Source organism: Lynx canadensis, chromosome C2 (genome assembly GCF_007474595.2).
Source record: "Lynx canadensis isolate LIC74 chromosome C2, mLynCan4.pri.v2, whole genome shotgun sequence".
Classification (NCBI taxonomy): Eukaryota; Metazoa; Chordata; class Mammalia; order Carnivora; family Felidae; genus Lynx; species Lynx canadensis.
In genome coordinates, this window is record NC_044311.2 from 71,967,187 (window position 1) to 71,993,130 (window position 25,944).

The 25,944-nt window shown below is 35.1% G+C and overlaps 1 protein-coding gene across 3 annotated transcripts in view; it reads right to left on the reverse strand.

Annotated features, from left to right (window-relative positions):
* The window catches only part of PEX5L (peroxisomal biogenesis factor 5 like), a 223,991-nt gene that overhangs the window by 77,781 nt on the left and 120,266 nt on the right, over positions 1–25,944 (reverse strand). For 2 of the 3 annotated variants that reach the window (XM_030329908.1, XM_030329906.1), the window contains 3 exons: positions 18,355–18,459; positions 9,719–9,830; positions 1,614–1,808 (listed from right to left, as the gene is read on the reverse strand). In XM_030329908.1, the coding sequence (XP_030185768.1) occupies positions 1,614–1,808; positions 9,719–9,830; positions 18,355–18,459 (412 nt within the window). The remainder of the gene's footprint in view (positions 1–1,613; positions 1,809–9,718; positions 9,831–18,354; positions 18,460–25,944) is intronic. The other variant, XM_030329907.1, reaches the window with a different exon arrangement.

Here is a 25,944-nt window from a genome sequence, read left to right on the forward strand (position 1 = left end):
TATATGCTAACTTGGATGTAAATTAAAAAAAAAAGAAATAAATGAAAAAAAATGAAAAAAAATCTGTTTAAAGAGATGAGCCTCCCTTTTTTTTTTTTAATGTTTTTTATTTATTTTTGAGACAGAGAGAGAGAGAGCATGAACGGGGGAGGGTCAGAGAGAGAGGGAGACACAGAATCTGAAACAGGCTCCAGGCTCTGAGCTGTCAGCACAGAGCCTGACGCGGGGCTCGAACTCACGAATCGTGAGATCATAACCTGAGCCGAAGTCAGACGCCCAACCAACTGAGCCACCCAGGCGCCCCGAGACTCACTGTTAAAAGGAGGTGAGAAGAAAGTGGAACACTTTTCACAGGTTTTGTATAAACTGATTAAGTTCATCAAAGGAGTGAATTAATAATGGGAAGAGAAAGTAAAGATGCAATGGAGAAAGTCAAGAGAATGCTAGAACAATTTTTTCCCCTGTGGTTTAATTCTTACAGTTAAAGAACTTGGCTGGGTTCATTTTCATTAATAAGTGTGTGACTGTAAATAAATAACTTAAACAGCCTTGGGGTCCAGTTTTTTAATTTATAGAAAGATAGGTTTAATTTATAGAAAGGTAGGAGGTCGTCAATGTCCTCCATAGTTCTTTAAGTATTTTTATTACTTCTTCACAGAACATCTTCTTAAAATCAGAGACATAAAAGTCTCATTTTTAAGTTTATTGTGTTATATTGTTATGAACTTAATATATCCTTAAATAAGTGTGTAAATTTCATTTATTCATTTGTACAACTGACTAAACCTAGAACACATGGATAGTGAGGAAGTACTGGAGATACTTATAAAGTTTTTCTCCAAAGACAAAGGCCTCAGAGAGGGACATGGCAGGGGAGAGGGGACATGTTCTGAAATACTTGTCGTTTTTCTTTCTCCTGATAAAGCAGACCTTAATTTGACTGTTTGCATGAGATGAGTTAAGCTTTCCTTTTTCAGGAAGATGTACAGTAGAAAACAGGATGGGCTTTGACGTTAATCAGAACTAGGCTCAAATTCTAGCTCTTTCTTATATTGAGATCTTGGGCAGATTATTTAAATTTGAAAACCTGGTTCCTCACTTATTACAGAGTTATGATGAATTAATGGGCTAATACATGTAAATCATGCAAGCATAGTCCTGGAGATTATAAGCCATCAATAAATGGTAGCTGTTATTATTGTATCAGATACATCCCCATGCATGTTACATGTTCTGGCTGGCTGTTCCTGGACCTTGTGTTAAAGTTGTTTTCTCTCTCTCTCAACTGGCTACCTCCCAATCTAGACTAAATTCTCCTAGAGAGCAAGATTCATGTGTTATTCTTACTTGTAACTCCAATGCCTCATATGGCACCTGCCATCTATCAAGAATTCGACACATGTGGGTTGAATAAATAAATGAATGAATCCACATCAGTTATGCAAAATTGGATGCCCCAACTGCTATTTAATCCAAGAACAAAAGTGTGTGCTGCCCATTTCCTACATGGAATTAATCTTTTCTACTCCTTTCCCATGGTTTTAATGTCATTTGTGGAATTTCCTTGTATTAAGGCAGGGGCAAGCAGCAGGCGACACATGCTATTACCTTACCTAAATCTAAGGATGAAGTCTCTGGGCCTCGGAGAGGCTGGCCTCTCTGCTCAGCATCTGCACTGATGAGTTCAGATCCATCAGCCTTTTTCTTGAGGGATGAGGTTTTCGATGAGGCCTCCAACTTCTTGGCTTTGGTTTGGGTTTGAGAGACGGGTTCACTCAGGTCAAGGAGATCTAAGCCTGTGGTCAATACTATCAAAGATGGAAGAGGTTAAGATAAGCCCACTCACTGCTCTGAAGTTATTTTTAAAAATAGGATTCAGTTGGGTGCAGAAGAATATTGTGGTCAGAAGTATGAAATTAAGTTAGATGACCGTTGATTTGTAAAGATGGTCTGTGTTTACACTGGAAAGTTTGCTGTGTGTTCTCCTTTACTTGGCACAGTACAAACCCACAAAATAGGACTTAGACCAGCTTTACCAGGGATGAAAGTTTGCAAAACAGTTATGAGGAAGATTTGGAAAACTTTTTAAATGTCTTTGTGTTTAAACTTCAAACTACTAAAGCATATAGGATATAAAGGAATGCTATTAATCACTTTTTATTTAATTAAGCAGTTCAATCAGAGAACGGCTTGCTGTTTGGGCTCACACTAGAGAAGTATCTTATAATCCATAGTTGATGAATAGGTACACATGTTATGCCTTTGCTGTTTAATATGCAAATTTAAATTTCAACATAACAAGGCATAGAAGGGCTACACTTTAACTTCCCAGCAGGTTGATTACATTGTATTAAATACTCTAATGAAGACAGAAATAATCATTTGTTCAGATGCAAACTAGGCAAATGAGAATTAAAAAGGCAAGCTTTGTAACTCTTCATCCTCCTCTCTCTTACAGTGCAAGTAACCAGGGTTTGAGTAGCTCATTGTGAGAAATGGAAAATTACAATTAGGGAAGGTCCCTCCAGTCCTGCCTCTCTACCAGCTCAAGTACCAGAAGAGACTGACTTCTGGCCTGGAATCACTTTACCCCCAGCTAGTTTAGGAAAGTCATCAAAGTGACAGAGAAATCCTTGTGTTAGACCTTTCTGGCACTATCTACAACTATGACTGAACCACTCCTTTTCTTTGATCTCCCAGCAGGTCCTCCTGGTAGGGAATGGATTTTTGTGGATATCTCAACATTCTTCCATCTGCTTCCCCCTTGCACTCAAGGTGGGTCAGACCTCAGTTGAACTCACAACCTGGGTTTCTTTAGTACCACTGTCCTCATGAGCTAACCACCCCTATAGCGTCTTTAGGATAGTTTGTCAAGCTGTATTCTCAATACAGAATTGAGAAATTCTCAGTTTCTGATTTCAATTACAAATCACAGTGATGGGATGTTAATGGTGAAGTGGAAAGACCTGACTCTACCACTGCTTAGCTGTGTGACTTGGAGTAAGTTTCTTGACTTCTCTGAGCTTCAATTTCCTCCTCTGAAAAGTGCAGAATTAATAAGTCTATCTTTTAGATAAGATGTGAAGGTTAACTCATCTAATTTGTATACTGAATATGTGAAGTGCTAGGCATACAATAGGTACTCAACAAATGTTATTTCCGTTCTTTGGTGGCCAATTTGTGATGCTTTTCTTTTTGTTAATCTCCTCCTATTCTCCCTGTTGTTTTTCTATTTTGGGCAAGAAACTGACAGAAAGGGGGAACATCACTGGGAATAAAACAGAGAATGGGACAAAGATATTGGTTACAGAGGATGCTATGAAGTAAATTTATCATAAGATGGCCTGAGAGCATCAGCTTATCTCCTCTGAGTCTTCCAGAGGAGATGGGAACCCCCTTCCAATACTAAGATGCTCTGAAATATGAGGAGTGTTATGTGGCTAGCAAGAACCTCAATGTGAGGAGAAACAAGTGGCTTTTAGAGGTAAGCCGCCTGGCTTGGTGTCTCAAATTTAAACATGGCAAGCGGCCAACATAGACTAGGATGTAACTCATTTCATATTCTTTGAATGTTTAAACAGAAATTTCCAGGCCACTATTATGTTGGCAGAGATTCTAGGCCTACCAAAATTTCCTTATAACAGAAGGAAGGAAGTGGGTAACAGTCTCGGGAATGCCATATATGTCTTTTTACTAATTGTACAAACAATTAGGAATTAGTCACTTGCTCCTACACTTCTTTTAGCAGTAAATTATATAGGACTTGTCTACTTGTATATAGGAAGTATATTTATTACAGAATAATAACTGATGGAGTATTAATTTAATTCTACATCTGCTTCTCACCATTCAGAACACATGAATTACTAAAAGAGTGAACCGCAAATTCAAACTTCGCTCAGTAACATTCTTTCCCTCTCCAAACTGGCCTGAGCACTTCCTGTGTTGGTTCTGAGCTCTGTGTTCCTTTGTTCTTTTCCCAGCAAACATGAAACAAATGCTTGGCACACACAAAAGGCCTTATTTGTTACCCACTTGATGAAGGGGGTGGCTTGGAGGTTGAATGGTAAGCTTTGAAGCTGAGAGAGTCCCTGGGGACTACAATTTCAAAAGCATACAAGGATGGATGCAGCCTTTTGCTTTCTGGAGGAAGACAAGTGCATTTTAGCAAGTGTGTGTGTGTGTGTGTGTGTGTGTGTACGTGTGTGTGAGTGTGTTGCATGCACATGCACTTTAGTTAATAGTTTTGAAATAAGGGTCTCACTGTTCCATCTGGGCTTCGAAGGAGGCATACCTTGGCATGGAAGGGGGTATTGTTCTGCTGATTTTTGTAACTGGATTTTAAAGATTCTCTTAGACACATTAAAGTTTGAGTTCCAGAATCTGTGTGTCTAAATGAAGATAACCACCTCTTACAGTGGATGTGAAAATGTGTGTATATGTTTATGTGTGTGTGTGAGAGAGAGAGAGAGAGAGAGAGAGAGAAAGAGAGAGAGAGAGAGAAACTAATAGACTTAAAAATGCTACGTTGCTGGCTTTGGAGATGGAGGAAGTGGCCACAAGCCAAGGGATTCCAGGTACTTCCAGAAGCTGGAAAAGGCAGGGAGACAAATTCTCCTTTAGAGCCTCCAGAAGGAATGTGGCTCTGCCGACACCTTGATTTTAGGACTGCTGACTGACAGAATTATAGGACAATAAACTCGTGTTGTTTTTAAGCAACTGAATTTGTGGTAATTTGTTACAGCAGCAATAGGAAACTAATACAGCTTGTAGATCAGTGTCCATGCCAGGATGCAAACACAGGCCCTGTCACTCCCAAGCATGTGTTTGTTACCACTCCTCACTACACTTTATCTGAACCTGGAAGAAATATTGGTGCGGCTTTGATTATTTTTTTGGTTATTCCCAATCTGGCAGTTTGGGTAGTCTGAGGCAGAATTTAAATAGTTGGTAATCTCAAAAACTGCTTCTTTTTTAAAAAAAATTTTTTTACACTTATTTATTTTTGAGAGACAGAGACAGACAGCATGAGCAGGGGAGGGGCAAAGAGAGAGGGAGACACAGAATCAGAAGCAAGGTCCAGGCTCTGAGCTGTCAGCACAGAGCCCAATGCGAGGCTCGAACCCACTAACTGTGAGATCGTGACCTGAGCCGAAGTTGGATGCTTAACCGACTGAGCCACCCAGGCACCCCTACTTCTTCTTTTTTAAATCACCTAGTTTCATTGGATAGAATTTCCTGAAGATGTAAGATGTAAGATGCTATGTAAGCACTTGTTTCCATTTATCTCAAGGATACCTAATTGAAGATCACAACGTATTGAACTGCAAGGCTCCTACAGGGCACTGAAGATGTTTATGAATGTTAGATTACTTGGGCTGTGGGAGGTGAGGCTGCTTAAAACAGTTAGAATGAAATAGCACCTATTATGAAGCTCTGATTTGATACTTTGATGGTAAGCACAATGCTATTTACACCACTACAGTATAATGAGGCTCAGATTTCTAGTGTTTTTCTCTTAAGGAATAAATCTACATGGAGTGGTTAGAGAGAGCAGATCATGAAACAACCCTGATTGGTGTAGCCACAGAATGTGCCACAAGGAGCTGATGAGATCTCTGTTCTGTTTTGTAAGCTACGCAGTTATTCTAGAAACATGGTATTCTTTAGTATAGTGGCTACAAAGCAAAGCCCTTTAGGAATAATTTTGCCAGTGACGTCAAATAGATAAAATGGACTTAAATAATTCAACAAATTTTTGCTTATTTTATCTGAATATGTAATTAGAGCTACTTCCTACATTTCTAAGTTCTCTCAAGAGGCATGCCATTGGGTTCACAGCTACTTGGGCTTCAGAGAAATGTATTTTGTAAATATTACACTAACTTTGCAATTAAAATATTTAATTGGGTGGCTGTGACATGAGTGTGAACTTCAAGGGTGGCTCTTCCCTTATACATATGGGTCACTTATACAGATACACAGGTCCCATATAAGGAGTTGAAATTATTTTTTTTAAATCATGAAAAATGTTTCTTCTATCGTATCCAACTAATGGCTCAAGTTTGGGGATAAAATTTTTTTTAGATTATGCACATTGATAAATGCAAACCAAGGACCCCCTGTTTTTCTTGGTCTTTAGAAAAGAATCTTTCCTGCACTTTGACATATGTTAGGTTTTTTGGGAGATTATAGACCAACAAGTTATTTTTGCAAATTTTAGAGTAAATAGTTGTTCTATAATGTAATCATGATCTTAAAATATCCATTGTCTAGTTACTTTCTGAACATTTGATATTTGCATCTGTGACAATATGTATTTATTTGTCATTTTAAAATCAAGGATATTAGTAATGATCTTACCTTACCTACCATGTAGGGATACAGTTTGAGAGGGTCAAGGAATTAGATACCATCTAGATTACAGATGAATTAAAGATAATTTGGGGTATTAATGACAACAAAATTAAAAACATCTTTATTTGATCAGCTTGATATTATCATTATTGGATGACAAAAAGTTAATCCTAAACAAGCAGAACAAGTAGAAACAAGCAGAAAGTAAAAAAGATAATTCAATACTTTAGAAAAAGATTATAACTTAGAACTTCTATGAGACAGAAGACTGACATGTTCTTTTAAGATCAGTAGAGGAAAAAATCCTATCATTTGAGTGACATTTGGAAGAGATAAATATTTCCTATATTGTTTATTTTATGCTAATTTATATAAGAACTATGTTCTTTAAATATGTAAGTAAATGTCAAGGTGGTGGCACACTTTATTTTTTATTGGAAGAAAATGCCAGGTATAAGTGACTCTCTTAGTCTTCTTGACGGACTTGGTATAAACTAGAAGCAGGTTTTCTTCCATATTTTACTCCAAGATTGTTTAATATCCATTCCTTAAGCATAAAGATATACATAATACCTGGGGTGTAACAGACAATGTTCAAAGACTGTCCTGATTTGTCAATGTACTTTCATAGTATTCTACAAAATAACAATATTCTATTTCAAATTATTTTTTTATTAAAAATTTAGACAGAAAATAGTAACTATATACTTTCCCCAGAAACCTTAGCTATAAAATTATTGGACCAGGTTGGAATTCTTTCCAAAGTGTTTGTATGCTAAAATTTTTCCTGTTTAGAGATGTATAATAATGTCCCATATTGAGGTATCAATAGTAGGTTCTATAACATTTAAGAAAAAAGTGTATTTCTTAGTCATTAAAAAAATACAGAGTTTCCTCCTTGAGATATACTTTTAAGATTAAAAAAACACACTATCAAATAAGAGTATTCCTTCAGGATAAAAATCTGTGTGACCCAGATGCACTGAGTGATGAGGACAAGAGAAGAAAACCTCACAATCTCAAAATACCATTATTCTTGAACCCCTACTTTGGAGGGTGCCGTGGATTGAACTGTGTCCCCGTAAAAAAACTCATATGTTGAAGTCTTAACCCCTAGTGCCTTGGAATGTGACTTTATTTGGAAATAGGGTTGTTGGAAATATAATTAGTTAAGATGAGTCATATTGTAGTAGAAGAGGTGCTGAATCCAATATGGCTGGTGTTCTTATGAAAAAGGGAAATTTGGATACAGAGACAGACACAAACACAGGAAGACATGCACACAGGAAGAATGTCATGTGAAGATTACAGTTATGCTGTCACAAGCCAATGAACTACCAGCAAAGGAAAGTTTTTTCCTTTCTGTCCTTCCCAGGACAGTTTCTTCCTGAGCACATTTAGAGAGAGAGTGGCCCTGCTGATACCTTAATTTTGGTCTTCTAGTTCCCAGAATTACAAAACAATAAATTTCTGTTGCTCAATCCACTCAATTTGTGGTATCTTGTCATGAAAGTCTAGAAAACGTATACAGAAGGCAATATTGTAGTATTGCAATCGTAAGAAATTACATCTTCTTTTGAATTTTTTCTCCAATATTTCATATATCTCTTTCATAGTTGGAAAAATCAAAGTGAAAGTGCCTTTTGAATCAAGTATTATGTTGCTGTCTCTGGTGGGCCCTTCCTAAGTGACTTAATTTTAGCATTAGTGGGAGTTGGAAAGTGCATAAGGTACTGGAATCAAGATCTGAGAACTCTATCCTTTGCAGCTTTTTTTTTTTAGAACAATGGGAACTTCTCAGTGCATCCAATTCTCATGGATTTTCCTGAAATGAGAGACACAAAGCTCCTCTCCAGTTTTGGAGGAATGAGCTCTAGTTTCATAGATAAGAAGGATAAATTTGATCAGGTAAAATCTGAACTTACTAATTTCCTGCTTAAATGTACCAAGTATAATTTTATTTGCTTGATTACTCAAAGTGATAGTTGAATTTAGAAAATGATTGCTTTGGTGTGATATAAAGAAAGTTAATGCATTTGAACAGAGAAGCATCAGGTATACTGTTTTCCTAACCTGATACCTAACAGTAATGGTAACATCTGTTAGAGCTTACATGGTATTAAGCTCTTACGTAGATTGCTTCATTTAATCTTCCCAAGTAACCTATGAGATGTTACCATTATAGATGAGGAAACAGACTTAGTTAAGCAACTTTCCCAAGGACAAGAGCTGCTAAGTGGCACAGCTGGGTTTTGACATTGTGAACTGTGACTCCAGACACTGTAGACTATACTCCTGCATAAAACTTCTATCTTGTGTTAACTTTTGCCGTTGTAATTTTTAGCATTTAAAAACCCCACAATTTCCTTCACTCGTGATTTTCTTCACTTACCTAAAAGTATAATGAAAATATACCAGGAAACAGCAAGCTGAGGACATGATGGGGAAATGGATGCATTTAACAAGGCAGCACGAAACTGTTCTCTCCTTTCTCCATTAAATTCTTTCCTGCAATCTAACATAGCCTTTGTTCTTTGATTCTGAACATCATTTTTTCATCCTTATTTGAACAAGATGCCTTTGAACGTGAGTGGTGACTGAATAAAATCAATGCAGAAAGGCTGTCTCTGATACAGAAGGTGAAAAGTAGCTTTTGGGTCACATCTTATGTAGCTCCCTCGGGGTGGGCCCTAACTAAGTGACTTAGTTTTGGCATCAGTGAAAATTGGCAAATGCAGAGGGTACTAGAGGAGATGTGATTTATACCAGTGGGATCATGCATCCACTCATTGGATGAATACTTATTAGTGCCTATATGTATGTGCCTACACAGATGATAGTTCACTGTTTGGGTATGTTTTAATTCCAGAAGAATATGCAAAGAAATCATTGTAAGAGGAAACAAGTAACACATTTACATGACAGAAAAATGAAATCGGTTCTTCAACATTTCAAGTCTCTAGGACTTTTAATTTTGTTATTTCAATCCGCTTGAAGGGGCTGCCTACATTTTTGGACTTTTGTCATACAAAGTATTTCCAGCCACAACTTTAAAACCTTACTCTGAAATAGATGCTTTTGTTTTAAAGATTCCTTGTAATGTGACTTGAGATGCAAAGATGTAAATCTGCACAGAAAAGATTCATTTGCTCATATTCAGCAAAATTGGTTGGGTAATATACATTGCAGTTTCTTTTATATTACAGAGTGATTTACCATTTTATGTTGAATAGTATATATTCTAAGCTTTCATTGGTTGCAAACATTATTCTACTTAAAATGCATTATAGAAATAAAATATGCATTTCACTAGAGTGAAAATTAGCTCTACTTGAGGATCAGTTAAAAGTGAAAGAATTACCGGCTGTGTTGGACGTTACTGGCCTTGCTATTGCCTCCGATTTGGTTTCACAAAGAAAGTCATCGATGGAGGGACTCAAGAGGGGTCTGCTTTCTTGCTGTTCATTCACCAGCTGAGAACAGATGAACACAGGTATCAAAGGGCTTTGTTACACTGCAGAATCAGATGAATTAAAATGCAGCCTTGCAACAAAATGAGAATAGCAAGCTTATAAATAAATAAATAAATAAATAAATAAATAGGTAAGGGCAAGAAAGAAAAAAGATATCAAGGGATGGGGAATGAGCCTTTTAGCACTGTCAACATATGTTGGATGCAGCCAATTTCAGTTTTTAAAGCTCAAGCCTTTTTTTTCCTCCTAGTATTGTTTTAAAATTCTAATTTCAATATGTGGAAAATGACACCTAATGAATCACAGTTCCTAAGGACCAATCCCACTCTTCACTTGGACAAAACACTACTGAGACCTGATATACTGGCTCCAGACTTTGAGGTGACACATTCTGTTTAGGATGGGCCATCAGTATTATGTGATAAGCACACAGAGATCTGTATGTGTGTGGATAAAAGTTCTTCTCTTCTCTCTCTCTAAAAAAAACTCAAGACATCTATGGGCACATATCCTTCTTACATTTCCTTGGGATGTTTTTGTAGAGCATAACAAACATTATTTTGGGAGAGTAGAAAATATTGTTATATTAACTATATAGGTATCCCGTGGATATGTTTCTGAAAATCTATATGTAAAATAGATTTCTGTCAATTCAATTGTATTTTCCCATTGGCTTGCTCTCTAATTTTAGAAATCCTTCAGTTTGATTTTTAGTTGGTCTCTAATTAGCAGTGGCAGCCAGTTATTAACTTTCAGTTATTCTGCACCTCTTAGAATCCAGACTTCCTTAAGTTCTGCTTCCATGGTTAAGGGAAGAAATATAATCATGACATTAAAGTGGTTAATTCCTAAATTAACTGTTTTTGTTTTTCAGGAGTTTTTATATTGGCCTATCTTAAAATGGACATAACCATCCAGTTTTCTACTTAAGAAAAAGATGTGCCTAAAAACCTCTAGATTTTTAAATACTGATTTGCAAGTCTGCATTTTCAGAGACACATAAAACAAAGATGAAGTCTTATTTTCTTTATTTTTTTCTTCATTTTAGATATAAATTCCTTTGTAAACAGGGACTAATAATAATTCTTATATCACAGCTCTGTGAGTAAATGTGTGAAATGGGCCTGGATTAACTATGGTTTTAGAAGACCAGGGTGTTAGATTTCTGTAGGTACTTTTAGATGTAAACATTAAAAATTATAGTCTTAATTTGATAAAAATATTTCTAGAAAGGCTTTTGTCCACATAAAAATGTCTAAATGGAAAAACAAAGGAAAAGGCAGTTGAGAGGGCTTATCCTTTTAGGTAAGTCTATCTATCAAAGATAATATTTTTTTGGAGCCTCTCTCTTCATGAAACTTCAGACTTATTTTCTGGAGAAAGTACTTCTAGCATTCTCAGACTTTTCTCAACATAGGAAGAAAGAAATACCAAAGAGGAGGCTGTTCAGAGAGACCCTATGGTGTCCAGGACTGAGGTATGGCTTCTCCTCTGCCTCATAAGGTCTGTGTTTCTTCCATATCTACTGTCTTGTTTCTGAGCACACATCAAACCCAGACTGATGGAGTTGTTACATCTGCCTAATTTCCATAACTGAGCTGTTCCTGTGGCTTTCTTGCATAGATACAAATCAAAGAGGAAATAACAAACTACTTTCTGAGTCTGTGTTTTTCAAAATGGGGCACAGTTTAACTGTTGGGAAATTCTGGGGGTGGAGTGGGGGATGGTGGCAGGTCTCTGGGGTGAAGAGGATAAAGGGCCAGATTTCAGATATCATGGGAAGGTAATTTAGGAATTGAAAGTTTTTTGGTTTTGATGGAGATAGGGAAGATGAAACAAGAAATATCATGAAATCTTGTCTTATAAATTCTGAGGTCAGAGGCTATGTCTTACTCATATCCTTCACTACTTCTAATAGAATGTTTTCATGTACGAGGGGATCAATAAATGCCTACCAAATGGGACAGTGACTTTGCAGAAACTGAGGATGTAAAAATATCTCCCTCAAACTGTCCAATTTTGAACTGCATCTTCAGTTGGATGAATTTGGGAATCATTATTTTAGCCATACTAAGTCCTATTTTATTTGTATTTGTATAAATAAGAATAGCTTCTCATATGCCCCCTCCTCATTTTCAAACAAATTTATGGTTTTCCTATGGTGACCTGAGAATAAATCTTTTAGGTCCTAAAGGAAACTTGCAAAATGAACTGAATCTCCCAAAGAGTTCCTCTAAACTTTGCTTCCAAATTGTAGACCAATCTATTCTCTCCTTATTCGTTGGTAGGATATGACTTATTGACTTTCTCTTAGAGTTACTTCCTTCAGTTGGGAAATACTTAATGAACTTACCTCATTTCATCATTTGAGTACAGAGTATATTGATGTTAAAAAATAATAAAAGGTGAGTCAAAAGGTTTCCATTTTTTAAAATAATTGAGTTAAAGTAATTGCAATTTGGATTAATCAGATGATCAGATCTGAGTTAAAATGACCCACTACATTAGTTTTTAGGGACTTTGTCTTCTTTGTTTACATTTAAAATTTTCATTTCTTATTCTCCTTTGTTTCTCTTCTCAATATTTAAAACACTTCAAAGCCTTTCTAATGGTCAGAGATTCTTACTTCTCTTTCAGGATCCCATTACTGGCACATTGTCTGGGAACCTTCTTCAGCACTAGGCAGTGAGTGTCTTCTTAGAGCATCTCCTTCTTGCCATGTTTTACCCAGTCTTATAACTTTAGTTTCACCTGTTTTTTCCCCTACTAGACTATGACCTCTTTGAGGCTAGAGACCTTATCCAACTATCTTTTGTATCTCATAGCAGCAGTTTAATAAACATTGACTGATTTACAGTCTAAATGAATGGTGAATTGTACAAAAGAATGATTACATGGGCATCCCCAATTTCATACTGGGTTTGATCAACTCACAGACAGGCCAGTGGTCCTCAGAAATGTTTACCAAGTTCCTGGCAGGCTTTAAACCATGAATCTAAGTCCATTTTCTCCCAGGGTCATGTCATTTAAATGTTTGGAAACTTAAAGTTATCTAAAGGTTCATTTCTAAATGCAAGGCTTTTACCAAACAGTCAAGAATGCAAAGCTTGAATGCCTAATGAGAAAAATAAGGGCATAGGCCTGCCCCATGCCATTCTTGGAAGAAGGACATGGCCCAGTGCAAATGGGAGGCCAGGGATACTTCAAGAAAACATTACTACCTCACTCAGGAATTTATTTATTTATTTTATTTTATATTTTATATTTTATTCTATTATTTTATTTATTTTTTGAGAGAGTGAGAGAGAGAAAGCAGGGGAGGGGTAGAGGGAGAGAGAGAATCTTAAGCAGGCTCCACCCATGGAGCTGGAAGCAGCACTTGATCTCACAATTGTGAGATCAAGAGTCGAAATCAAGAGTCGGGCGCTTAAACCGACTGAGCCACCCAGGCGCCCCTCACTCAGGGATTTTAATTCAGAGATTCAAATTTGAAGATTTTGAGGGAGAACCTTACATGGTCAATGGACATAGAAACAAAAGGAAAGAGGAGAAGTAAGAAAGCTGTGCACTTACATGTAGGGGTTTCCTTGCCACCCAGAATTCACAAAGACTATTGAACATTTATACTTTCCTTGTAATCATAGGTTGTGAATGAAATATTCTGCCAAATGCCTTCAATTAACTTATGACTTAGACTCGTCAGTTGATGTGGCAACTATTAACCACCACAGGATCAAATTGGTTCTTATTTTACATCCATACAGTGTTTAGTATTGCATGGAATGCAGACAATAATATCAGCTTTAATAAATTATTGCCTCTTTGAAAACTTTATCTAAAAATGCATTTGCCTTAGTTCAACTTGATTTCTCTAATTTCAGTGTTAACAATTAAATTATTATGTAATCTAAGCTACAGGGGAATATTTAACCAAGATGAAAGTATTTTGCTTTTAAATACTGCCTGTTACTTAAGCTCCAGTGTGTTTATATTTTTTGTTTTGTGACTTAAATATGTTTATTTATCTTTGAACAATATATTGCTTAGGTATTTCATTAAAAAGTACAGAGCTAAATAAAAGTTTGCAATAACTTATATCACCAAGAATTAACACCAGACCAAAATACATTTTACAATGTCTGTAAAGGATAATAATCCATTATTCCATAATTTTTACACTTCAGATCGTTGATCTCAAACTGTTGTTTTAGTTTAAAGTAAAATATTGTTTTTATTTTTAAACACTTTAGTACTTAATAATTTTAAAAGTTCAAACGTTAAAGTTAGTAAGTTAAAAAACAGTTTGCAAGTATCTCATATTTGAACTGTTAATTTAAAAAGTTTGTAATAATATACCATGTATCTTACCTCATCTAAATAAAATTGAAAAATTTAAGATTGTTTTGTTTTATATAAAAACATAAATATGATTTTAATAAGTATATCTGTGCATTTTGAAAATTCATTTATTATTTGTGACATTGTTGATGCAAAGTATGTGTCATTTTAAAATAGGTTTTCTTTCAAAATTTCATAATTGAACTACTTGTTTATGGCTTTATTAGTCCTATGCAAGTTTAGAAATTTGTGTGGTGCCCATCAAAATAGTGACCATGTCAAAACTAAGTTAACTGACTCAATCCACTGAAACCCCAAGACAACTAATTAAATCATTAGGATGCATCCTTTAAATATTTAGACTTTGAGAGTTTTGTCATGGTAACTCTGACACCCGACCAAAGTAATTTCTTGTGAGCTAGTAATCGTACTAATAGTTCTGCTCTGCCTCCTTCCCCCACCGCAGTAAAGGATAACCATGTAATAACTTGCAACTCTTTGACTTGATCTAAATGTCAACCAACTGACTATATTTTCCTGACAGGATAGTTAGACTTAAAAAATGTGAATCTGTTCATGGGGAAATGAATAGATATTACTGTTTACAGCTTGGGTAGTCCTAACATTGAGGCAGGCAGGAGAACATAAAGCAATTATTTCAAGTTGGTAATAGAAACCCAAACAATGCTATATTTAGCAGCCTTGAGAACATTTTTTCCAATCAAGGACATTATTCTTTTTATGTTTATAAGACACAAAAATAATATCAGTATCTAGGTATCAGGAGTGGGGACAGATAGAAAAACAAGGGTTGAGTTTGCCAAAAAAAAAAAAAAAAAAAAAAAGAAGAAAAAATTCCCTTAGCAAGAAGAGATCTGAAACACACACTTTTCAGATATTATACTCTATAGATATCTTGCTTAAAAAAGTGCTATGGGATGTGGTTAAAATGGAAATTTCTGATGGTTCCTTATGAGAAAAAACATTTGCTAACAATTTCATTTTCATAAAGAATAATAATTTTTTCTATGATATAAGCAATCTTTTGGCACATAGTTGTTCCTTCTTCCTCAAATTGGATTAATTTATACTATTACAGTCTAGAGGAGTGCTGTGCAATAGAAATACAATGAGAACTTGCTAATTAAAAATTTTCTGGTAGCTGCTTTTAAAACATTGAAAATAAACAGGAAATAAATTTAATAATATATTTTATTTAGCCCAATGTATCCAAAAAATGATCATTTCAATGCGTAATCAACATAAACATTATTAATGCGACAGTTTATATTACTTTTCTTTGAATAAAATCTTCAAAATCTGGTGCGTATTTTATACTTTTAGCACATCTCAATTATGGGTAGTCACAAAACACTCAATAGCCACACATGGCTAGTGGCTACTGTATTGGACAGCACAGGTCTAGAGAAACTTTTTCCCTCAAAGACTTGAGGACGTACTGTTTTTGCTTCAAACCTTTCATCAATGCACACTTGTTTACATACTGCTTGACTTCAAGTATTAGTCTAGGACAGCATGAATCTCAGCTTCTATGAAGTGCTTAACATATTGTTTGCTAATACAGAATTAATAATGAAAGTAAACAAAAAGAGGAATTCTCAGAGGGCCTAGCAATTTCTGAATTTGGGTCATCTGGCCAACTCTCACGTTTTAGTTCAATTTGTTCAGTGTACTATAAATGACTTCACTGGATTATGTTTGGTTAAATCTCTCTAAAAGTGATTGTAATAATCACAAAATACAAAAAATGCTGCAATAAAAACTATTCTACACTTACAACCTGTTGACTGAACAGTTAGTAAACAAGTTAGGACTCAGTGTTTCAAGAACTTATTTTGTACTTTATCAATTATGGTTATTCTAAGGAATTATCGAGAGAGCAGCAATTAGTTTCAGACACATCTGGAATCTATGAATGGGCAGCTGGCATTGACATACCAGTGATGAAGATGAGTCAATGTAGTCAGTAGTATGTAGCACTATGTCAGAAGGGGCTATACAGGAGATGCTTGGACAGACATATTTCAAGACACTAATACATTCACACAGGATAACAAGTAAGAATGTGGTATGGTACACGGATTGGATGCTATGGTTGCTATGAGAAGTACTCACTTTTTCAGATCATTCTGCTGCTTTTTGGCTTGTGCACGCCACTGGTGCATAGCAGGGAAGAAGCCACTTGTGTATAGTGGAAAAAGTATGTCAACTAATAAAGCTGTATTTGACTGAGAAATAATTGTATCATAGCTGTCACTAAATAAATTCCATAAAATTATCATCACAACAGATGCATTACGTTTTATGAATCAGAACTGTTTGCTGATTCATAAACTAGCCAGTATGCAACAAGAATATGATGCACCAAAGAAAGCATTACATAATCTTCATGCAGTAAAATTGTAACTAGAACCTCAAAAACAGTTAATGAAACATTAGACAGGGATTAAAGAAGGAACTTGCTACACACAAATGTTCTGAATATGAAAAAATGGTAATCACAATTTCTTTTCTAAATTAAAAAAATAAAAAATGTATTTTGTGTTAAATTTTAAATTCATGTGTAGGTTATAATGGTAATTTTGGACCTTTGAAAGGGATTACTGGAAAGCACATAGCATTGCATGGTTTGGGGGAAAGAATCTTAGGTCCTGGGGCCTGTCCTAACTTGTGATAATCTGAAATGATATCGTAGTACAACTATGCCAATGGCAAATCTGGATAGGTCTTCTACTGATGAATATGGCTCTGTCGTTAGCCAAGAACTCCCAACTAGTTCTCACCTCCCTTAGCATTTACCTGAGGAACTCTGAGCTGCGTATTTTGGACATGGATCCTACAAAGGGTAGGAGATCAATGTAAAACTGTACATGTTTTACTATGTAAATTAAGTAAAGAATGGAGACGTTGGTAAATATAAAGCATATTTCTTTGTAACTACCACTATGTGTGACTGGGAAGAAGCATCTCTTCTTTATGGGTAAAAATCTCACAATATAAAATTTAACCCAAAGTCCTAGGAATCTTTAATAATTTTTTTTATTATTCAATTTTGATTGTTGTATGTGGTTATGATTTCCATTACTTACAACACAGTGTTTAGAATAAAATAAAACCACACATGTTGGCAGCAGCTGGGGATGTGATCTGATGATATTCTAAAAATAAGTTGCCATAATTTAGCTTTTGATATAAATGCCTTTCATGAGGACTGTAAATGGACATGTTTCTAATTCTAGACATGTTCATATAATTGGAACTGAATCACTGCATTTACTATTGCATTACAGAAAAAAAGAAATGTTTAAGATAACAATCTAATCTAAATTATAAGATAAATGCAAGTAAAAATATTTTTCATTTAAAAATTTAAAACTGATAGTTCCACAGAGTGGTGATGAGTATACTATACATATTTATGTGGATTTTACAGGGTGTTTCAAAAGTCCCTGCGGACATACAGGATTCACAGTCTCAGCGTGTCTTTGCATACAAATGCAAACTTTTTTCTATACTTGTAATAATAAATGCTGAAAATGGCTCTCATGTGTGTATAATAGAGATGATATTTTTGTTTTCAAGGTCACTAAGTATAAGAGAGGTCACAAATGCCATTTTCTGCATGGGGACTCAGGGACTTCTGGCTCATTCCTGTAAATTAGGTATCCACATAAATATGTATAGACATATATGTAGTATGCATAGTCACAACATAAATATATTTAACATTTAAGAAAATTTAGATATTCTACTGGTAAACTGACATATGTATACAATAGAACTTGTATTTATTCACAGGAATTTGATTTTTTTTTTTTGGTTGTTGTTCAAAGGTACCATTAGCTTAATTGTTATTTCTTTCCCAAAGTTGTTAACAAGATTCCTTTATAAAGAAGCAACATGGTTTACTTGCACATACATTTTTTTAAAACTAAAGTTGAGTAATGAACATTAATATCCACAAATGACTAAATGATGGAATTTTCCTTTTTTAGCAATTTTGGTTTTCATTTTATATTGTATAATTATTTCATTGAAACTGTGTTTTTTAAAAATTGGTTCAAGTTAATGTTTTTTTTTTTTTTCTTTTTGCTAGTTAGAAATCACAATGTCTGATAGATTAACATATGTCAGCTTCCTACAGGAACCCTATGGGTCTGCCCACCTGTGATGTCATAGTAAGGAGGGGCTTTTCTTCAGCAGACTCCTCCCTCGGTATCTCCTTCATCACCATGGCAACAGCCTTATCTGCCGCCCTAGAGCCTTTTCCCTATAACAGTGAAATCAACAATGACTTGTGTCAGGAGAAATCTTTAACTTATTATTACAAGATATTCTAATGTTTAAAGAGCAATCCAACATAAATGAAGAGGTAGGCTGCTGCAAGTGAATCTTGAGGCTTTTGGCTGAGGAGAAAACACACAAAATCTGAAAAAAGATTATTTGTGAACTTTTAGTTACCTACTTTTTCACCTTTACAGCTGACATATTTAATTTTAACATAGTATTTTATATGTATAATATTTTTTAAAGCAGTTTGCATGACATGAACATAATTTTTATACTATTGATTTAAAAACACTATGGATTGTCTATTATGTTAATTTACAAATTGTTCCTATAACATTCTTAAATGTTTTGAATGACAGAGTCTGCATCTGAGATCAGGATTAGGATCAGTGTCTGACTCCCACAGAGGGGTTTTGCTGGGTGGTCCCTGGAGTCTGTCATTTTTTATTGGATTGGGCATAAAAAGAGTAAAAGTGTCATAAAACTTCTAAAACTTCTTCAGTGGCTTAACATCACAGAAATTCACCCAGCTTGTGTATTTTGTGGAGATAGTATGACCTTGGTGAAAAAAGTCTGCAATTCTCAATGTTTTTGAGATTGAAGAATTTTAATTGAAGTTTAGAAATGTCTTTTAATTGGAGAATTCCATAAATCTAGGTGTAAATAAAGGATGGTTGATAACTGAGGCACTGATATGTGTGTGTGTGTGTGTGTGTGTGTGTGTGTGTGTGTGTATATATCCCCACATTTTTTTGTTTCCCACAAGCAGAATTTGGGACTGTAAAGGGGTATATTAGCTTTCTGTCTTTTTAGTTTACCAGACTATTAAGTTTTTGTGAGTAGATATGGCATAATGGAAAAAACAAAACAAAGTATCACCTTCCCAACCCAATTAGAAACATCTTATACTATGTAAAAATTAAATAATCTCTAACCATTTTAAAAACAAAACGTCCATTTTCTCAGGTCTCTGGGCAAAGCTTCCCTAGAGAAAATAATTTTATACTAAGAGCACATATGAATAACTGTGCTGTAAATCTACTTAAAATACAAATGTAGCATATAGAGATATCATAGGCAAAGATACAAAAATGAACATATGGGGGTTTGTTATCTGAAAGGTAATTAAGAGCTAGGGTCAATAATAACTCCAGAGGTTGATAAATCTTGATAGTTTCCATGCAGCAAAAAAGGATGGAAGTGCATTATTATCTTGGGCTTGCAAGAGGGCTTTTAAGTATTTAGAAGGTAGGTTTACTCTAGGAAGCAAAACTGTCTATTTTCTCAGGCATTGCTTCTCTAAAATGTAATGAGTGGCAGCTTTTACTTATGAAAACAAAGAAAAACTTTCTCTATAGATTTTAACATGTGTGAATCTCTTTACAAGGCGGAAAGTTTCTTTGGTGTGTTTTGACTTAAGAACTAACATTACTGAATGATAATGTGTTATCTCCATGATGGAATATCAACTATTAGAGATTTTATTAGCACATATAACAGTAGTAATTTCCATATGTGTTCTGGAAAGTTTATATGGCCACAATCCTTAGAATAACTGACTTCTGGAAAAATAAAGAAAAACAATGATTTACTGCATAACAAATTGGGGTGCATAATGATCCCAGGTTTTTTCTTTATGAAGCAATGTGAACTTCCTAAAACAGAGATGCATACAATTCTGAATTCTGGGAAAATATTTATTATGGCACTATTAAACTATTTAACATTTTTTCAAACTATAAACATTATTTGGATGAAACATTACATACTATAAAGTGATATCGCTTTAAAAGCTACACTCATTTGTAGACTAAATATAGTTTAACAAATATATTTGCAGCTTATTTTTTTAAAAGAGCAAAATCATTTGTGAAGAATTCTTTCCATGCTCCAAGAAGTTCTAATAATATAGCAATAAACAAAGTGGCATGCTTATATTTAAATTCCTAATATATTTAAAATAACAAGGTATACTTTTAAAATAATAATAATAATTCAGAATCTGCTCTTGGGCTAAGAAAAAGATGTCAATTGATAAGCATCTCAAAAAATTTCAGGTCAATATTTCAATATACCATTTATTTGAAATGCTACCAATCATAAACTACATACAGATATTTTTCACATGTGCAACTATTATAGCTAGAATTAGCAACGGACATGCCATTTCACTAAAACAAAAAACAAAACAAAACAAAAATTAGTCCTTTCATGCTGAACTCTAGGACAAAGCAGTGGTCAGCTAGAAAGGATGTATAATAAACACATGCGGTGCTTTTTATTTCTTGCAGAAAAACCCACCAAAGCCAGGGTCAGGTCACTTTTTTGAAGACAGTGCCACTTTTTCTTCAAGGTTACACCTACTACCTGAAAAGAGTCATGACACCCATGTTAGTGCCTGCTAGCAACTTTTTTCTTTACACCTTTTGGCTTTTGAGTTATTACCCCACGAGCCTCACTGTTCTACAAGTGTGGTACCGTCGGAGAACAGAACGGGAAGGTCCGCCACAATGACATCTCCATGGTTCCAGACAGAGCGTATACAACCACTGGCAAATCAAATGAATATGCTCATATAGCAAAGCAAGATTTCCCCCAGACCATATTGCCACCTCCACCTGGTATCTTCAAATCAAGCTGTGTTATCTCTGACATGTCCATTTATCTTGTGGGGGTAACACTTCTAGAATTCAGAACTTGGCTGATAATGGATTTGGCAATTCAGGGAACGATACTACTCTGCTTATCAGCAGCTGTGCAGGGCTGACAGTGATACACCCATACAAGTCTTTCCGTTTTTGAAGTTAGTGGCTTAAAACATTGTAAGAAATATGTATGCATAATTATCTAGACTTCAAGCTCAATTTTCTAAATATAACCACACCAAAGACTCAATGTTAATCTATTATCTGAAACAATACAGAGAGAGCAAAAATGAAATATATGCTTACGCATACAAGTGGATTTAGAGTACATTAAGCCTGTATGCTTCTGTGAATTCTTAGCAACAACAGAAAAGAATAGTGCAATGTTACAAGTTGATTAGCACATTGGGACACCTTCCAGCAATTTATTTCAGTCTATTTCTTCTCGAATAATACTTCAAAATCACTTTTCCTCACTTCCTTTTTTAATTTCTTGAGGTGGTATTGACTGTTTGGAAAACATCACCATATGTAGAGATTTCTATTTTTCTTGGTGATTTTCTGTAGAAAATTTTTCAATATTCTTTTTTTTCTTTTATCACTTTGTTTCCTCACCAGTGATATATATAAAATGATCACTTTTCTAACAAATAATAATTCTTGAGAACAATCTTTTTGTTAACTTCTATTATAAGATCAGGCATACATGAATGAAATGCAGATAGTACAGCAAGTGACATTGACATTTATTAAGAAAATCTAATTTTGGCTCACTTGTCTGTGTTAACATAGTACATAAACAACAGAGTACAAAGTACTGAAGTCACAGGATCTTCGCAGGCTGGACACCAGGCTGTGAAAGCTACCAGACATCTTTGGATGTGGAGGTATTGGCTCCAGGCCGGTTTCATAGGGAGGAGAACTAAATTATTTGGAGAAGCTGCTATGTGCTGGGCACTCTGCTAGGTGTTTTACCTATTTTTATTTGTACCATCACATGAAAGCTCTGTGGGGCACGAACTGTCTTTGCCAGATTGATAGTGAGCTGTGTGTGTGTGTGTGATGGTGTGATTTGGCTGAAGCCTCAAAGCCAGTATGTGGCTAAACCAGGACTGAAGGCACAGCCACCTCCCAGACTGTGTGCTTCCTTCTCTCCCACATCCGCCTCACTGATTGCTATAAATGCAGGTTGTTTATACCACTTAAGTTTCGAGAAGGAGCCACTTCTCAGTATAATCGCAGAGTGTGGGTCTAAGGAAATATTTTTGAAAAACGTTTTCTTCAGTGTGCAACGGTCAGTAAGAATCAGCCATCCGTAACTTCACTCATGAGTATATTTTGAATGAAATGTTTTTGTTTCTGTTATCATTATGGAAAACTAACCTACAGATTTCATGTATAAACACTTCTTTTTATTCCGTAGATCTTATCAGGTTTATAAGCTTTAGCATCACTTTAATTCTTATTAAATGTTAACTTGATGCTATTAAATGCCATCTTTACTAGGATTGTCCTGAGGTTTTGGGTGCACAAAATACTTCAAGTATACAATTCCAAAGTTACAGGTCCCATTCATAAGCAATTTTGTAGTTGCAAATTCTATTACTGCTACTATGCAGATTGTAATTTAAAAATCATTTTTATTATTCTTAATCTATCAACAATAATCCAGAGTGCCTTCAACAGAGATATTCAAAAGTAGAAATGGAGAAAAAGTAAGTTAGGGGAAAAGTAAAAGACTATAATACTAAACATCACTGTTAACCCCAAATTATCTAATATATGAATTTTAAAAAAAGACTTTCTTTTGTTATAATTATAAAAATTAATACATGCTGTTGCCAAAAATTAAGAAAAAGCACTAATAAAAAATAAAAATAGCAAACCTGACATTTTCATGTATTTTCCCAAAGTTTCATATTTACAATATTGGAGATTAAACAGTTTTTTAGGATGAATGTTTTAAGAATAGGCAAACTACCATCAACTTTACAAGTTTGAGTGTATTAAATATATTTCTTCATATATACATGTAGGCAAGCAAATATTTGCCACTGATATTAGTTTAACAACGTTGTTTTAAATGAAATGATATTCAGTTTTGCATATGCTGAAAAATGATAAATCTCATAACTTCTGGACCCTGGACTTAAATGCACCTGTAAGAAGCTACTCACAAAAAAGCTAATTTCTGATGGTTGTCTTGTCTCTCACGTGCAGAGACAGGATAACCTTTTTTTACTTGGGAAGATAAATGTCATGGTAAGTGTCATTTTGCAACATGGGAAAATGTCAGAACAATGCTTCCTGGTATCCTCTGAATGCTGGTGATCCCTGCCTACCATATTGTGTCCTTTCCCATTTTGTGTGTTCCTGTAGCTTTCTTCAAACTAGAGGAGGGTTTAGACCAGGCTGGTTCTATCAGTTACAGTTAACTCATCCCCATCCCCTCCTCCAACAGAATAATTTAAATTTTAAAAGCCATACAAATAGAACTAAATCTGGGTCTACTGGCCAATCCTTGTTTCTAATCATATAGAAGAAAGCACAGATCCAGATGTAAACAACTAGGATGCATGGACAGAGATTCTTAACTAGAGATTCATATATAGAATTCACAAATCATAATGTATTCACTATTGGTTCAGTGAGGGCTTCCATATAGTTCTTCCTTACTATCCTGTTTTTCTTACACAGTATTGTTTTTCCAGATGAGAGGTACACTCTGCTCCAAGCCATCACCTATTCTAGGAACTCTAGAAAGTCTTTCATTTCTCCTATATAATGGTTGTGCCTGTTGTGCCCTTCCAGACTCTGCAGGTGGTGGGGCTGTGCAGGGAGTGGGTTCAAGAAAGTCATGGATAACAATCTCTATGGTTGTTAACTCTAAACCTCCACCCACAAAAGTCACCAGGATTCTGAGCCCCCCACATGCACATTCACGCTCCTTGGCCTGAGTGATTGGTGCAGAGGGATATTGACTACCATGTGGCCCTAGCACTTTTGCCTTCATGGGTCCCTTCCTCCATTAAAAAAAAAAAAAAAAGTCAAAAGTCGCATCTTATGACTGTGTTGTTATAAAGACAAATGTAATCCAGGCTGGATTTATTATTACACATCCATTATTATAACAGTCATTTTGGGGGCTCTGATTTTAAGAGAGATTAAAACATTTTTATGGGCCCTTAAAAGCATCTAGTGCCCTATGTACTGTGTCCACAGTGCTTAATGCCTACATTGAGCCTGGGTCATGTCTTTTCAAGAGTCAGTGTGGCGTCCCCAGGTCTGCTCTGCTGTCATCTATGGGGGCTCTATTTTGGTGGTGGTTGTTCCCACCCTAACAGGCCCCTTTGCTATGGCCACTGCTATCACTATTTTTGTTAGGATTCAGGGAGTCTCCCCTAACAGTACTTACAAATCTTATTGGGTGCCCAATCAGTAGCTTTTATCTTGTAGTTCTTAAAACACACTCAGAAAATCTGGAACATTTAGGCCGGAGGCAGAAAAGATTGCTGTGTAAAATTGATGGGATTCTTAAAATGTAATCTCTCCACACCAGACAGCAAGGCTAAGCACTTCATTCTCTCCTGCCTCAGGGTGTGTTCCTGACCATCCAGGAGCACTTCTGAGAAAGTTGAGTCACCCTGTGTCTCTACTTTTATTAAAAAAAAACAGCCCTCAATGACTAGAGTCACCAACTGGTTCCAAAGTTTTCGTCACTGTTTTTTTCAATTTCTGTTCCTCAAGAGAGAAACAGCACTGCCTTGCACTCCAAATTCCTGAGTTGTGCATGAAGATTAGCCTCCTCCCAGGGACCTGGTTATAATCCTCTATTTTGTAAAATGGTTTCTGATTGTGTCTCATCAAAAAACTGCCTTGTGTGGGTGGAGACTATGCTCATTTCTTTTGAACCATTTTGTACGATTAGGTATAAAATAGACACTCAAGTTTACTTAATAAATACAAGTATTAGATGCTGTTTTCAAGTTATTTAAGATACTGAAATCACATAATATGGCCAACTTTGACAGGAAGTGAATTCTGAATTAGATAAAAAGTCTTAAAGACATTTAAATAAGTTTCAAGCATCTAAATAAAAATTCATTAATATTAATAATATGTTGCCAAGTAAATATGTTTGAAATTTGCTCTGAAGGACAGATAAGTCTTATTTTTAATTAACAAGATCCATTTGTCCACAATTTGCCATTTGTTTGTTCTGTTGAGAAGGTTAAACATTCTCCCGCCTAAGCCTAATTGTCACTGTGTCCCTGGGGCTTATTTACCTGTGTGCTTAGCAAGCTTTCTTGACAAAAGGTCAAGGTGACAGCACTGGGTTCTCATTCACCTATAACCAGTGATGAATTGGCTAAGTTTACTATCACGTTTACTCTGACTAATGTGGCTCTAAATTACTTAGCACCTATTTTATCTCAACATTGAGATAAATATAAACAATATATATTTACATATTTTATTTAATATATATTTATATATTATGTAAATAATATAAATTTGATAATTAAGAAGTAAATGTAGAATAAAGTATTGTTTTCTTGTTTTCTATGATAAATCCAAAATTTGTTATTTAAAGTTATATTTTATAATATATTTATATTTTAGAGACTTTTAATAATATGTGAAATACACAACCAAAAATGTAATCTTAATTAAAGGTTACTCTTGTTACTTTCAGTCCCTTGTTAAATATCTCAGATGATTTGCAAAACAAGGTACTTTTCTGGGGTTATTTATAAGAAAAAGGAAACCAGTGAAAAACACAAAGTCCTAAAGATTACCTTGTTATTATTTTCTTTTTG